The 13,189-nt window shown below is 42.0% G+C and overlaps 1 protein-coding gene across 1 annotated transcript in view; it reads left to right on the forward strand.

Annotated features, from left to right (window-relative positions):
• Nucleotides 1-966: 966 nt before the first annotated feature.
• Nucleotides 967-13,189, forward strand: part of LOC139407795 (stum, mechanosensory transduction mediator homolog) — a 44,102-nt gene continuing 31,879 nt past the window's right edge. The window contains exon 1 of the mRNA XM_071151660.1: nt 967-1,310. Within this exon, the coding sequence (XP_071007761.1) occupies nt 1,133-1,310 (178 nt within the window). The 5' untranslated portion in view covers nt 967-1,132. The remainder of the gene's footprint in view (nt 1,311-13,189) is intronic.

A 13,189-nucleotide genomic window follows, 5' to 3' on the forward strand; every position in this document is an offset into this window, starting at 1 on the left:
TTTGTGGATGGTTGTGTTTGGTCATGTTTTTGGACTGTTTGGTGTCCTGTTTTGGGTAGGTCATTATTTTTGTTGGCGGTCCTAACCGATTTGCCAAAACTATAGTTTGTTAACAAGAAATTTGTGGAGTGGTTGAAAAACAAGTTTTAATGATTCCAACCTAAGTGTATGTTAACTTCCAACTTCAACCGTATTACATGTCAAGCTGTCTTTCCTTTTTCTGCCTCTCTATTTTCTCTCTCTTTCTCTATCTCACCTCACCCAATGTTAGACCTTTGATTCATTATTTCATAAATTAATGAGGGCAGACTGTAGCGACTGCGTTTGAGACAACTCATGGTCCAATGAATGCACCTGTTAGGAGCATTTGTCCTGCGTTCGAAGCTAGATCCATAATCGGTAGACGGTTCTGATTGGAGAATTGCCGTTTGCATCGCACAGCAGTGAACAAGAATCTATTAAATCCTATGTTTTCATTTTTTTCCCCCTGCTTTTACACCTGTCTGTTGTTGGCTAATGAGTCACGCAAAATGAGCAGACGTGAAGTAAAGGGGGGGTGGGGCGGTAGCATCTAAAAACTGGATTTAATAGATTATTTTTCACTGCTCTGTGATGCAAACGGCGATTCTCCAATCAGAACTGTCTAGCCCATGATGTTCTCAACATTTATCAACACTTTATTACACATGTGAATCTGCAGCTGAGAGGTTTAGCTAGAGGAACATATCTGGTTTAAATGCAGTGTTCTCTGCTACCCAAAGGCCATTAGTTGTGCATCCATAATATGAATATAAATAGAGCAAATATTGTTTGTTGTATTTATTTATTATTATAATTATTATTTGCCTAATTCTTGGTGTCTCGGTGGCATTAATTGGTAGATATTTTGAAACACCAAGCAGGGTACTGCCGCTTTAAATATATCAGGCTATGTAACCTACAGTAAGTAGTCAGTCCACCAGTGTTCACAAAACTGTGTAAAGGAGCAGATACTCGGTGCTTGCGTGCTACCTTCGTACACACACACACACACACACACACACACACACAGTCAGTCCACTTCGTTCAGTTGGTCATCTTTGGAGAGGTGTGCTCATCCAGTGTGATAAATATTTCACACTTTGCGTGTTTTATGCTCAAGATGGACCAGAAAGACACCGATATGAATGAAAAGGGAGTTACTTCTTCGACCAGTGGAGTTGTGGTCCAAGTAAGAGAGAAGAAAGGACCTTTGCGTGCAGCGATTCCATACATGCCATTCCCAGTAGCAGTAATATGCCTATTTCTCAACACTTTTGTTCCTGGTTTAGGTGAGTTTACACTTTGATTTAGCAACTTTTTTTATAACACCATGTGAAGTAGCAACTATCGAAAGCATACAGTGAGCATATGGCACTGTTTTTCTTAGGTTTTTCTTAGAACTGAATATTTGCATACTTTTTGAAAAGGTTTGTATTCATCACAAATTCGTTTATATTATCATTGTAGTTGTATTATTATTTTTTTTGTGAGTGTCTGAATTCACCGTTATGCGCATCCGGGGTGTATTAATTATGCCATTCTGTTGCAAAACGTTTTGCAACAGATACTGTTTACTCCAAACTTAAAACGTTTTGCAACAAAACACTGTTTTATTTTGGACAAATTCTGGTAGGTCCCTGCTCCCTTCATTCCCTTTGCTTACAGTTCTTAAACTGTAAACGGTTTCCGTTGCAAGACGTAATGAATGCACCACTGATGCTTGGGACATGGTTGTAACATTTGCTGGGCGTAGGAGTAAAGAGAAAAGCGAGGCCATAAAGCTAAAAGTGGTTGCTGCCATCTTGCTAGTTCAGGTTTTACTGGGACTACTCTGTCCGCTCACTAGCGCTCAGTGCGTACATGGAGCAGCGAAGGAGCGACGACGTCATCATGACGTCATCCAAAAACTTGACAGACATTGATATTAATATAAAATGTTAATGCGTTCGACATTTCAGCCCACTTTGAAGGCAAGGTGAGACTGACTAATCTACAAATCAACTTGCATCATAAATAACTACTCAATATTATTTGTAGATCAGTCAGTCGGTCACGTTTTACCCATGATACATCACAGTTTTGATGCACTCATACACTCTGAGTGCAAAAAAAAGGACCCTGCAACAAATATTTTAGTAATTAAATTGTTATTTTGTGCACAAAGGTAATGACTAAAGTGTCTTATTTGGACTAGAAAAATTTAACTTCTCTATTGTCTTTTTGGCAGTACATCAGATAAACTGCAGTAACGAAAGTGCCCTCTGAGCACAAGGGAGAGCCTGTGACATAACTTCCGCTTTTGGATGAGAGCCTCGCTGTTTACAGTCCTTGGTGAAGCGGATTAGCGTACGACTGGAAAACATTGAGCTTTCTGAGCAAGTATTCGAGGAAGCTCTAACTAAAACTTTCAAGATTCACGGGATAACGTAAACTCACCCCATTCCGTACAAATGTGCGCAACCGCAACATTCAAACAAGGCTACAAAGAAAACTAATGGGACTGTAGCGACTGTGTTGACTTCAAAATCGGTGGTGTGAACTAGGTATCTATTCAAGCGTTGATCGACATGGTAATAGCTCTATAGTATTGGAGAAAAGTTATTTCTGTCGTAGAATCTCTCTCCACCACTTCTCTCGTCCTTTAAAAACAAGAAATGGACAGTGACGGGGGTAAGGGGGGATACCTAGTCATTTTTTGCGTCATCATTGCATGCGATCATCATTCTCAAAGCCGCTGTTTACTTCTAAGATAACTTTAGCCCTGTCCTAAAAACCTGATTCAAACCTTTAAATAGGTATGTAATGGTATGTAATGACACATTATATAAACTCTTTATAGTGTTTTATTTACATTTTAGATGCGATAAGGTGATAAGTTGGACAGATCGAGTGAAAAAAAACAATGTTCTCCTCACTACCACGCATTAGTTTCGCTTCCCCACCCGCCATTTTTAAAAAGACCCGACGGGGCTCATTGTCTTCTTGAATTATGCAGAAACGGGCAGCGTTTAGGTCATGTAATTGATTCTGTTGGAAAGGGGAGAAATTGTGCTTTACAATGGTATTGACATTACAGTTGATCTGGAAGTTTTACGTTTTTGGGGCGCTAAAATAAGGTAAATTGTACGGACCAAGGCGATGTACAAAAGTGAGTGAATTTACGTTAGCTTCTTTGTAGGCACTTCCACATACCAATTTTGTTGCTGTCAACTTTGTTGGAGATTCTATTATCGCTAGATAACACTAGCTAATATCTGGGAAGCAGCTAGCTACGGCAGGTTTGCTAGCTTGCTCTCTGAAATTGTGTCCAATATTAACAAGACGACACCCCATCTTAACAACTCCTCCAAATTTACTGAACAGTGCAGAAGAGAACCTCCAAACAGTTTCTTTCCTTAGCGTTCTGTGGAGAACTGTTCCCTTCTTTGCCAGTGTCAACTCTGGTAGCTGGCTTCCATGAAAGAGAGGCTATAACTTTAAACAATAGCAATATACACAATTAAGTGAATTAGTGATACAAATTGTTAGACACAGTACTTGACCAAAAGCATGTGGACTCCTGCTCGTCGAACATCACATTCCAAAATCATGGGCATTAATGTGGCGTTGGTCCCTCCCTTTGATGCTATAACAGCCTCCAATCTTCTGGGAAGGCTTTCCACTAGATGTTGGAACATTGCTGCAGGGACTTGCTTCCATTCAGCCACGAGCTTTAGTGAGGTCGGTCAGTGATGTTGGGCGATTAGGCTTGGCTCGCAGTCGGCGTTCCAATTCATCCCAAAGTTGTTCGATGGAGTCGAGGTCAGGGCTCTGTGCGGGCCAGTCAAGTTCTTCCACACCGATCTCGACAAACCCTTTCTTTATGGACCTCGCTTTGTACATGGGGGCTTTGTCATGCTGAAACAGGAAGGGGCCTTCCCCAAACTGTTGCCACAAAGTTGGAAGCACAGAGTTGTCTAGAATGTCATTATATGCTGTAGCGTTAAGATTTCCCTAAGGGGCCTAGCCCGAACCATGAAAAACAGCCCCAGAACATTATTACTCCTCCACAAAACTTTACAGTTGGCACTATGCATTGGTGCAGGTAGCGTTCTCCTGGCATCTGGATTCATCACTCCAGAGGGTTTCCACTGCTCCAGAGTCCAATGGCAGTGAGCTTTTCACACTGCAGCCGACGCTTGGCATTGCGCATGGGGATCTTAGGCTGGTGTGCGGCTGCTTGGCCATGGAAACCCATTTCATGAAACTCCCGACGAACAGTTATTGGGCTGACGTTGCTTACAGACGCAGTTTGGAACTCGGTAGTGAGTGTTGCAACCGAGGAGAGATTATTTTTACACGCTTCAGCACTCGGTGGTCCGGTTCTGTGAGCTTGTGTGTCCTACCACTTCGCGGCTGACCCGTTGCTACTCCGAGACATTTCCACTTCTCAATAACAGCCCTTACAGTTGACTGGGGCAGCTCTAGCAGGGCAGAAACTTGACAAACTGACTTGTTGTGAAGGTGACATCCTATGACGGTGCCACTTTGAAAGTCACTGAGCTCTCAGTAAGGCCATTCTACTGCCAATGTTTGTTTATGGAGACTGCATGACTGTGCTTGATTTTATACACCTGTCAGAAACGGGTGTTTGCGAAATAGCCCGAATCCACTAATTTGAAGGGGTGTCCACATACTTTTGTGTATGTATAGTGTAAATCATTAATACACATTTATGAGATGCATATCATAATAGTGATACATAATATACATTAGAAAGACATTTCATCAGCAAACTATTACTCCCCTTCATCTCTTCACATCTATTAAGATGAATTCATTGAGAATCTCAGTCAGATGCTTCCTCCCTAGAGTCTCAGTAATTGCAACACTGCTGTTTAATATGGATTTTGAAATTTGGTTTTATATGCCCTTCTTCCCTCTCCTCCGTTATCTTCAACTCTTCCTCATCTCCTAATTGTCAAGAGGCGATGCTGGGCTGGCAATAGGTCCCATTTGGAGTTCCCTCTATGCATGCCTCTGTCTTTGTACGGATGCCACTGTACCCTATCTGGACTAGAGGTTGACCGATTAATCGGAATGGCCGATTAATTAGGGCCAATCTCAAGTTTTCATAACAATCGGAAATCGGTATTTTTGGACTCGGGGCAAGTCAGTTAAGAACACATTCTTATTTTCAATGACGGCCTAGGAACGGTGGGTTAACTGCCTTGTTCAGGGGCAGAACGACAGATTTTTACCTCGTCAGCTCCGGGATTCAATCTTGCAACCTTACAGTTAACTAGTCCAATGCTCTAACCACCTGCCTCTCATTGCACTCCACGAGGAGCCTGCCTGTTACACGAATGCAGTAAGAAGCCAAGGTAAGTTGCTAGCTAGCATTAAACTTATCTTATAAAAAACAATCAATCAATCATAATCACTAGTTACACGTGGTTGATGATATTACTAGTTTATCTAGCGTGTCCTGCATTGCATATAATCGATGCACAATACACAGAAGTATATATATATATATTTCAATATATTTTTAAACCTGCATATTTAGCTAAAAGAAAGGTTAGCAGGCAATATTAACCAGGTGAAATTGTGTCACTTCTCTTGTGTTCATTGCACGCAGAGTCAGGGAAAATGCAACGGTTTGGGCCGCCTGGCTCAATGCGAACTAATTTGCCAGAATTTTACGTAATTATGACATAACATTGAAGGTTGTGCAATGTAACATGAAGGCTGTGCAATGTAACATGCAATACAGTTCCGTATTTCACTGAAAGAATAAATGTTTTGTTTTCGAAAGGATAGTTTCCGGATTCGATCATATTAATAAGATAAGGCTCATATTTCTGTGTGTTATTATGTTATAATTAAGTCTATGATTTGATAGAGCAGTCTGACTGAGCGATGGTAGGCACCAGCAGGCTCGTAAGCATTAATTCAAACAGCACTTTCGTGCATTTTGCCAGCAGCTCTTCGCAATGCTTCAAGCATTGCACTGTTTATGACTTCAAGCCTATCAACTCCTGAGATTAGGCTGGTGTAACCGATGTGAAATGGCTAGCTAGTCAGCGGGGTGCGCGCTAATAGCGTTTCAAACTTCACTCGCTCTGAGACTTGGAGTAGTTGTTCCCCTTGCTCTGCGAGGAGAGGGACTGAGGCTATACTGTTACACTGGCAATACTAAAGTGCCTATAAGAACATCCAATAGTCAACGGTATATGAAATACAAATCGTATAGAGAGAAATAGTCCTATAATTCCTATAATAACTACAACCTAAAACTTCTTACCTGGGAATATTGAAGACTCATATTAAAAGGAACCACCAGCTTTCATATGTTGTCATGTTCTGAGCAAGGAACTTAAACGTTAGCTTTCTTACATGGCACATATTGCACTTTTACTTTCTTCTCCAACACTTTGCTTTTGCATTATTTAAACCAAATTGAACATGTTTCATTATTTATTTGAGGCTAAATAGATTTTATTGATGTATTATATTAAGTTAAAATAAGTGTTCCTTCAGTATTGTTGTTATAGTCATTGTTACAAATACATTTTAAAAAATCATCCAATTAATCGGTATCGGCTTTTTTTGGGTCCTCCAATAATCGGTATCGGTATCGGTATCAGCGTTGAAAAATCATAATCGCTCGACCTCTAACCTGGACCACGGAGTTAGAGGATCTAATGGGAGTCAGTAATGGGATCTGTATAGTAGTGATTTCCATTTTCAGCATAACATTGATCTCCACACTATCCTGCCCTAAACCTAATGAATCCTGTGGAGCCCAGGCCCCACATATCCCTTTCATAGCAGGCACATCTGAAAGGAGAGGAGCCAGGAGCTGCTCGGCCCTCGTTAGAAAAGTGAACTAGGCCTACTCTGCTGTTCACTGCCAGTGCCATTCACTGACTGAGTCACTGTTGTTATTTGATCATACAGTATTTCTATTCAGTATCTGTTTCAATAGAGCCAGACGGAGCTACACACAGTCTTTCTTAGATTCCTTTCAGATTCATGTATCCATGGTTATTGACCACAGTTATTGATCGCCCTTTTATACGACACTATCCATGGCCCGAGTACTATGACTTGTCCTCTTTGGGCTGTCTTTGTGGGGACTAGGCCTAGGGAGTCTATAGTACTGAGTGTGTAACACTATAAATGTGTCTCTCCATGTGGCATATCCGTGGCATCCCAGTAATGTCATTGTGTTCCTGGCTGGCCCAGATGTAATTCTTTATATTTTTTGTGGTTTTTATTAGTATTTTTTTTTATGTTTATTTATTCTTTCAAGTATTTTAAAATTATTTTTTAACCTAGTCAAGTCAGTTAAGAACACATTTTTATTTACAATGACGGTCTACACCGGCCAAACCCGGGCTACGCTGGGCCAATTGTGCGCCGCCTTATGGGACTCCCAATCACAGCCGGTTGTGATTCAGCCTGGATTCGAACCAGGGTGTCTGTGGTGACGCCTCAAGCACTGAGATGCAGTGCCTTAGACCGTTGTGCCACTCAGGAACCCGAGGGGTGGGGTGGGGTGGGGTGGTCTGGTCCACCATCTGGCCATCCACACCAGTGAAAAAGAGCTTTCCTCCCTTCTCAGTCAGGACTGGCTATACTGAGTGTTGTGGGTGAGACTGCCAGCTGCCAACAGGCCTTCCCAGTTCCCATGTCACCCAGCAGCGGCTGAGGTTTCTGTGTGACTACCATGTCTCTTCAGGTTTTGTCCAATCACCAGTCTTATTCTTGATTTTGTGGTTTGACCTATACCCTGGCTAGTGTTGCTGTCTCATCAGCCTATTTACACTGAAACAGCATCACACTTCCTGCAAGGCCATCACGTCAACTGGGATTTCCACTAGTCCCACGACTGAGAGAAAATAAATGCATTCACAGGTGCTGGGCAAAGCTGTTTTTAAGTAGCAGCTTTATGTTTTATTAGGAAGGAGGGATATTTCTTAGGGCCAGATTCTGACTGGTCAGATTGGGCGTCTGTGAAGTCAGCACCTGAGATGAGGAACAGAGAGCGGATAGAAAGTAGTAATGTACAGTAGCTGAGTGCTAAATACAAAGAGACATCTCCTCCCCTCTACAGTCAGTGAGCCATATCTAACACACCCTCTCCTTGTGTTTACTGTAATTGCTAGTGGCATGTGTTGTGTGCCAAATTAAGTTAAATGAAATCTTGTTAATTGGCACTGGATTTGATACGGCTATAATTGAAAGAAATATATAAAAAAATCCTCTGCTGAACTGACAAAATAAATTAATATCTGCTAGCTTGTTTGTCAGCACCTTTCACCAGCAGCTTTCTAGAGAGAGAAATTAGGCTACCTTTAGAGTGAGACCAGATAGTGTGACTGGGACTGTGGACAGAGGGATGGGGATTCATTGGTTGAGGGAAATAGCATTGGCTTTTGTCCCATCTGATCCTTATCTGTTTGGCGAGGCTGGTCCAAATTGAATTCAGTTTCAAGATCAATGACTAGTCGTAGGAATACCCTTCAAAGATATGCCAATGGAAACATTCAAATTGGACTTTGGTATCTGTTTTTTTAACTGTTCAGACCTGTTTTCATTGTAGGCTACATGAAGCTCCCTAAATGTAAAAACAGTATATTTGAAAGAACAATTAGTTCTAATTATTGGTCTTGATGGAGAATTAAAGAAATCCTCTTATTTTTTGCTCAATCTTTCTTCACTTTTGTGTCTTCCCGTCTTTTACAATTAAGGTATTGTGGAGGATGTCCATTATAATCTGATCAACAAGTGAGACAGTTGGAGGTACTGTATCACTCTCCATTAGTTTTCACACAATGGGAAGACCACTGTAACCTTGGACAGGATGTGTTTTTTCTTCTTCTGTGGATACATCATAGAATAGCATTCTGACAATGGCAAAGCATTACAATGTGATTCATAAAATTAAAAAGGCAGCATCAAAAACAACGTAGGAAAACCACAGTCAAACCACAGAAGCAACAGGCCATGTGTGGCTTCTCTCTGTCCCCTAACCTGTTACAGAGAAGTTGTTATTGGCTCCTTTAATCACAAGGCCTTCTGAATGGTTACAGGGCCCCCATTGTACCACTCCCATTGCTCTCCCTCCCCATAGTACGCTGCCGTTTCCATGACAGCAGGTAGAGCTACCAGAACAGAAGGCTGTTCCTATCATTAAAGGTCTTCTCTATGGATGGCTGTGCCTTTCTTTCTGGTGACACTCAGCAGGAGTAGGACGCATAGCAGGGGGAGATTATGGGCTGTTTTAGGGAAAGCTAATTGCATACACCTGAAATGACCACTCACATTTTTAATCCCAAGATGGTAGACCTGCATAGAATATGCCATGACTTGAGTGAACACAGTAGGACATAAACTGATTGTACAACACATTTTTTTGCTCTTTCCATAGCATAGACTGACCAGGTGAATCCAGGTAAAAGCTATGATCCCTTATTGATGTCACTTGTTAAATCCACTTCAATCAGTTTAGATGAAGGGGGGGAGACTGTTTAATGAAGGATGTTTAAGCCTTGAGACAAGACATGGATTGTGTATGGGTTCCTTTCATAGGGTGAATGGGTAACACAACATATTTAAGTGCCTTTGAACAGGGTATGGTAGTAGGTGCAAGGCGCACCAGTTTGAATGTGTCAAGAACTACAGCGCTGCTGGGTTTTTCATGCTCAAAAGTTTCCTGAATGGTCCACCGCTTATAGGACATCCAGCCAACTTGACACAACTGTTGGAAGCATTGGAGTTAACATGGGCCAGCATCCCTGTGGAATGCTTTCGACACCTTGTAGGTCATGCCTCGACAGATAGAGGCTGTTCTCAGGGCAAAAGGGGGTGCAACTCAATATTAGAAATGTGTTCCTATGGTTTTGTACACTCATTGGATATCTTACAGTACAGTACTGGCCATCTAACACACTGTAAACAAGCTTTATTAGGACTGAGAGAGAAGAGAGATGAAAGAGAGAGAGAGCGATGCCATGGAGATGCTTGGTTTGGCATTGGTCCGGCGACACAGCTGGCTTACAGATCCTCACCCCAACAGAAGCACAGAGAATTGATGTTTCACCCTTTAGATGAGTAAGATAACATCAGACACACGTCTTCCATCTCTACCATCCATCCTGCTTTAATACTGTACAGAAACCCGGTGGCCATCAGAAATGTAAATACATTGGGCCAGAACAAATTGCCGTACGTGGTGAGTGGTTACAGTGACGTGTCAGAGTAAGTGCTGGATGATTAATGACAAACCCCCTCTAAGCAATAAACGTGAGCCTTCCTTCCCAGAAGCAACTTAATCAGCTCCATCCAGACACATGCACATTTCCATTACTGAAAACAGAGGAAAATGAGGTCTGGGTAGACATCGCAAAATGATTCATAAGAGCAGAGATCCATCATATGATGCAAAAGCGTCGGGCTGCATGAGGACATCTTGATATCCTCCCCCAGTCTCTAATTGTGTTGACTGAACTTCCAGAATGGCTTTGTGTCTTGGTTTGGGAAAGAGAATAATGTGGGTTTATTTAGAAGTAGACAATAGGCTACCCCTGCTGTTTCAGTGTCATGTGTATTTGGGATCTTGGTTGAGTGTTGACAAATTAATATCAATAAGAACTATTATTCAATGGGAATGTTTTAAAATCAAACCTCAGAGACGGTTCAAGTCTCTCCCTAACACGGAACCCATCGAGCGCACATTTATATTTTCCCCCCACACCAAAGGTGACCTCGACACAAAATATCAAAACAAACTCTGAACCAATTGTATTCATTTGAGGACAGGTCGAAAAGCATTAAACATTCATGGCAATTTAGCTAGTTAGCTTGCACAGGCTTGCTAATTTGTCCTGGGATATAAACATTGAGTTGTTATTTTACCTGAAATGCACAAGGTCCTCTACTCCGCCAATTAATCCACACACAAACCGGTCAACCGAATCGTTTCTATTCATCTCTCTTCCTTCCACGCTTTTTCTTCTCCTGACTTTATATCGCGATTGGCAACTTTCATAAATTAGGTGCATTACTGCCACTGACCTCGTTCGTCTTTCAGTCACCCACGTGGGTATAACCAATGAGGAGATGGCACGTGGGTACCTGCTTATATAAACCAATCAGGAGATGGGAGAGGCAGGACTTGCAGCGCGATCTGCATCAGAAATAGAACTGATTTCTATTTTAGCCCTTGGCAACGCAGACGCTCGTTGGCAAACGCGAGCAGTGTGGGTGCAATAATTGAATAACATAGATTTCTACATTTATTTTGCAATGCTCGCGACGCTAGCGGTGTGGTCAGCCTGTTAGAGTTTACTTCATTGTAAACAAGCAGCTCCATGCCCTTGATAAAGTGCGGTCTAATACCAATGGGAGAAAGGTGTTTCTTGACAGGTTTTCACACTTGTGGATGCAGAAATATTCTACAACCCACCACAATTGCAACAGATGAATAGAGTTGATGTGATATTTGGATACTGTTTTTTCAAACACAGTCAATCAATCTAATATAATTTAATTCAAACTGGATCCCTAAACTGTTCGTAAAAAAAAGGTACTATGTAGAACTTAAAAGGGTTCTTTGGCTGTCCGAATAGGGGAACCCTTTGAAGAACCATTTTTTGCTACCAAGTAGAACCCTTTTAGTTCCAGGTAGAACTCTTTTGGGTTCCATGTAAAACCATTTCCACGGAGGGTTCACCATGGAACCTAAAAGGGTTCTTTCTCCTTTGGGGCATCTGAAGAACCCTTTTTTACAAGAGTGTATCTGTTCTAGATTCTGGCCATTCAAACTAATCAAATTAGATTAGTCATACATTGTAGCACCTGCAGCCTGTTACAGTATGGCGCTGCTGTCACATGCCCAGAGTGCATGCTGCACTTGTCCTTGAGCTTGTGTCATTTTATAAAAATGATAAATTGAGGTCACTTAAGCACACATTTTCAATTTCCGGTCTGCATGCTGGAAAGACTTTGACAATAGTGCCATCATGGCAGGCTACACATCTCCCATGTGCCCAACCTCAAGGCTAATCCCACGTCTGCCAGACACACACACACACACACACACACACACACACACACACACAGAAAGAGAGACTGTTATCTAGCTGTCATACACAGTTTGTTAGCGTCTAGGGATCAGAAACACAGGTAGGCACAGACAGTACTGAATGTGGGGTTTTGCTTTGATGCAAGTTAACCGTCCACTAGTTATACGCTATCCCAATATGTTTGGAGGCGATATAATCCAAACAAATTGACATGTGGCCCTCTCCAGCCAGCTAGAGCATGGATGTTGTAGTATGCCGCCATAATGAGAGAGCAGATCTGTTGAGAGAGCAGATGTTGAGCCCAGGTAGGCAGGCAGGCCCAGTGAATGTGGGGGTGGTTGCATGGGTGAATGATTGATTGGCTGTATCAGCTAGTGCTAGAGCAGGGATGGGCAACTGGTGGCCACGGACCCCATTTTCTAGGCCCACAGATGAACCCCCCCCCCCCCCCAAAAGAAAAACAGTTAATGTTGAGAGTTAGAATAGTACAATACACAAGTTGCAATTTGAAATTTGGTTGTGCATCAGCAATTTTTCTCTTGTTGTCAGTCACTGACAGTGAGTCAATTAGCCCATGTCAGCTAACATTTTTTAGATTGGTAAGTTAGTCTTTCCAGCTTTCTAAAGTTGTAGTAACCATTGTCAAATTACCGTCGAGGAGGGGGGGGCATTGATTTTGTTCGCCACACTCACTCAGATATCGTATTCAAAACTGCAAACATTTCTCTCCACTATATGGCAAATTGAGTAGAAAAGCCACCCCATGGCAAAACGAGTAGAATTGCATGAAATTTGTTATACATTTCAAAAATCTTCCCTCTGCCCCATGCCAAAATGTGTAGAATTGCAGCAAACTTGCTTTAACACTGAAACATTTTCTCTACATTCCATGGCATAATGTGTAGAATTGCAGGAAATTAACTCCAAAATGTCATTTTCTTCTCTCCATTGTCGACACGGGGTGGTCACATTTTTTTGTTGATGCTCAGAACAAAATTTCACTTGGGTCCCCAAAAAAGGCTAGGGCCGAGTGAGTGAGTGAGTGAGTGAGTGAGTGAGTGAGTGAGTGAGTGAGTATGGGATTGGAGGCGGTT

This window comes from Oncorhynchus clarkii, chromosome 4 (assembly GCF_045791955.1).
Source record: "Oncorhynchus clarkii lewisi isolate Uvic-CL-2024 chromosome 4, UVic_Ocla_1.0, whole genome shotgun sequence".
Taxonomy (NCBI): domain Eukaryota; kingdom Metazoa; phylum Chordata; class Actinopteri; order Salmoniformes; family Salmonidae; genus Oncorhynchus; species Oncorhynchus clarkii.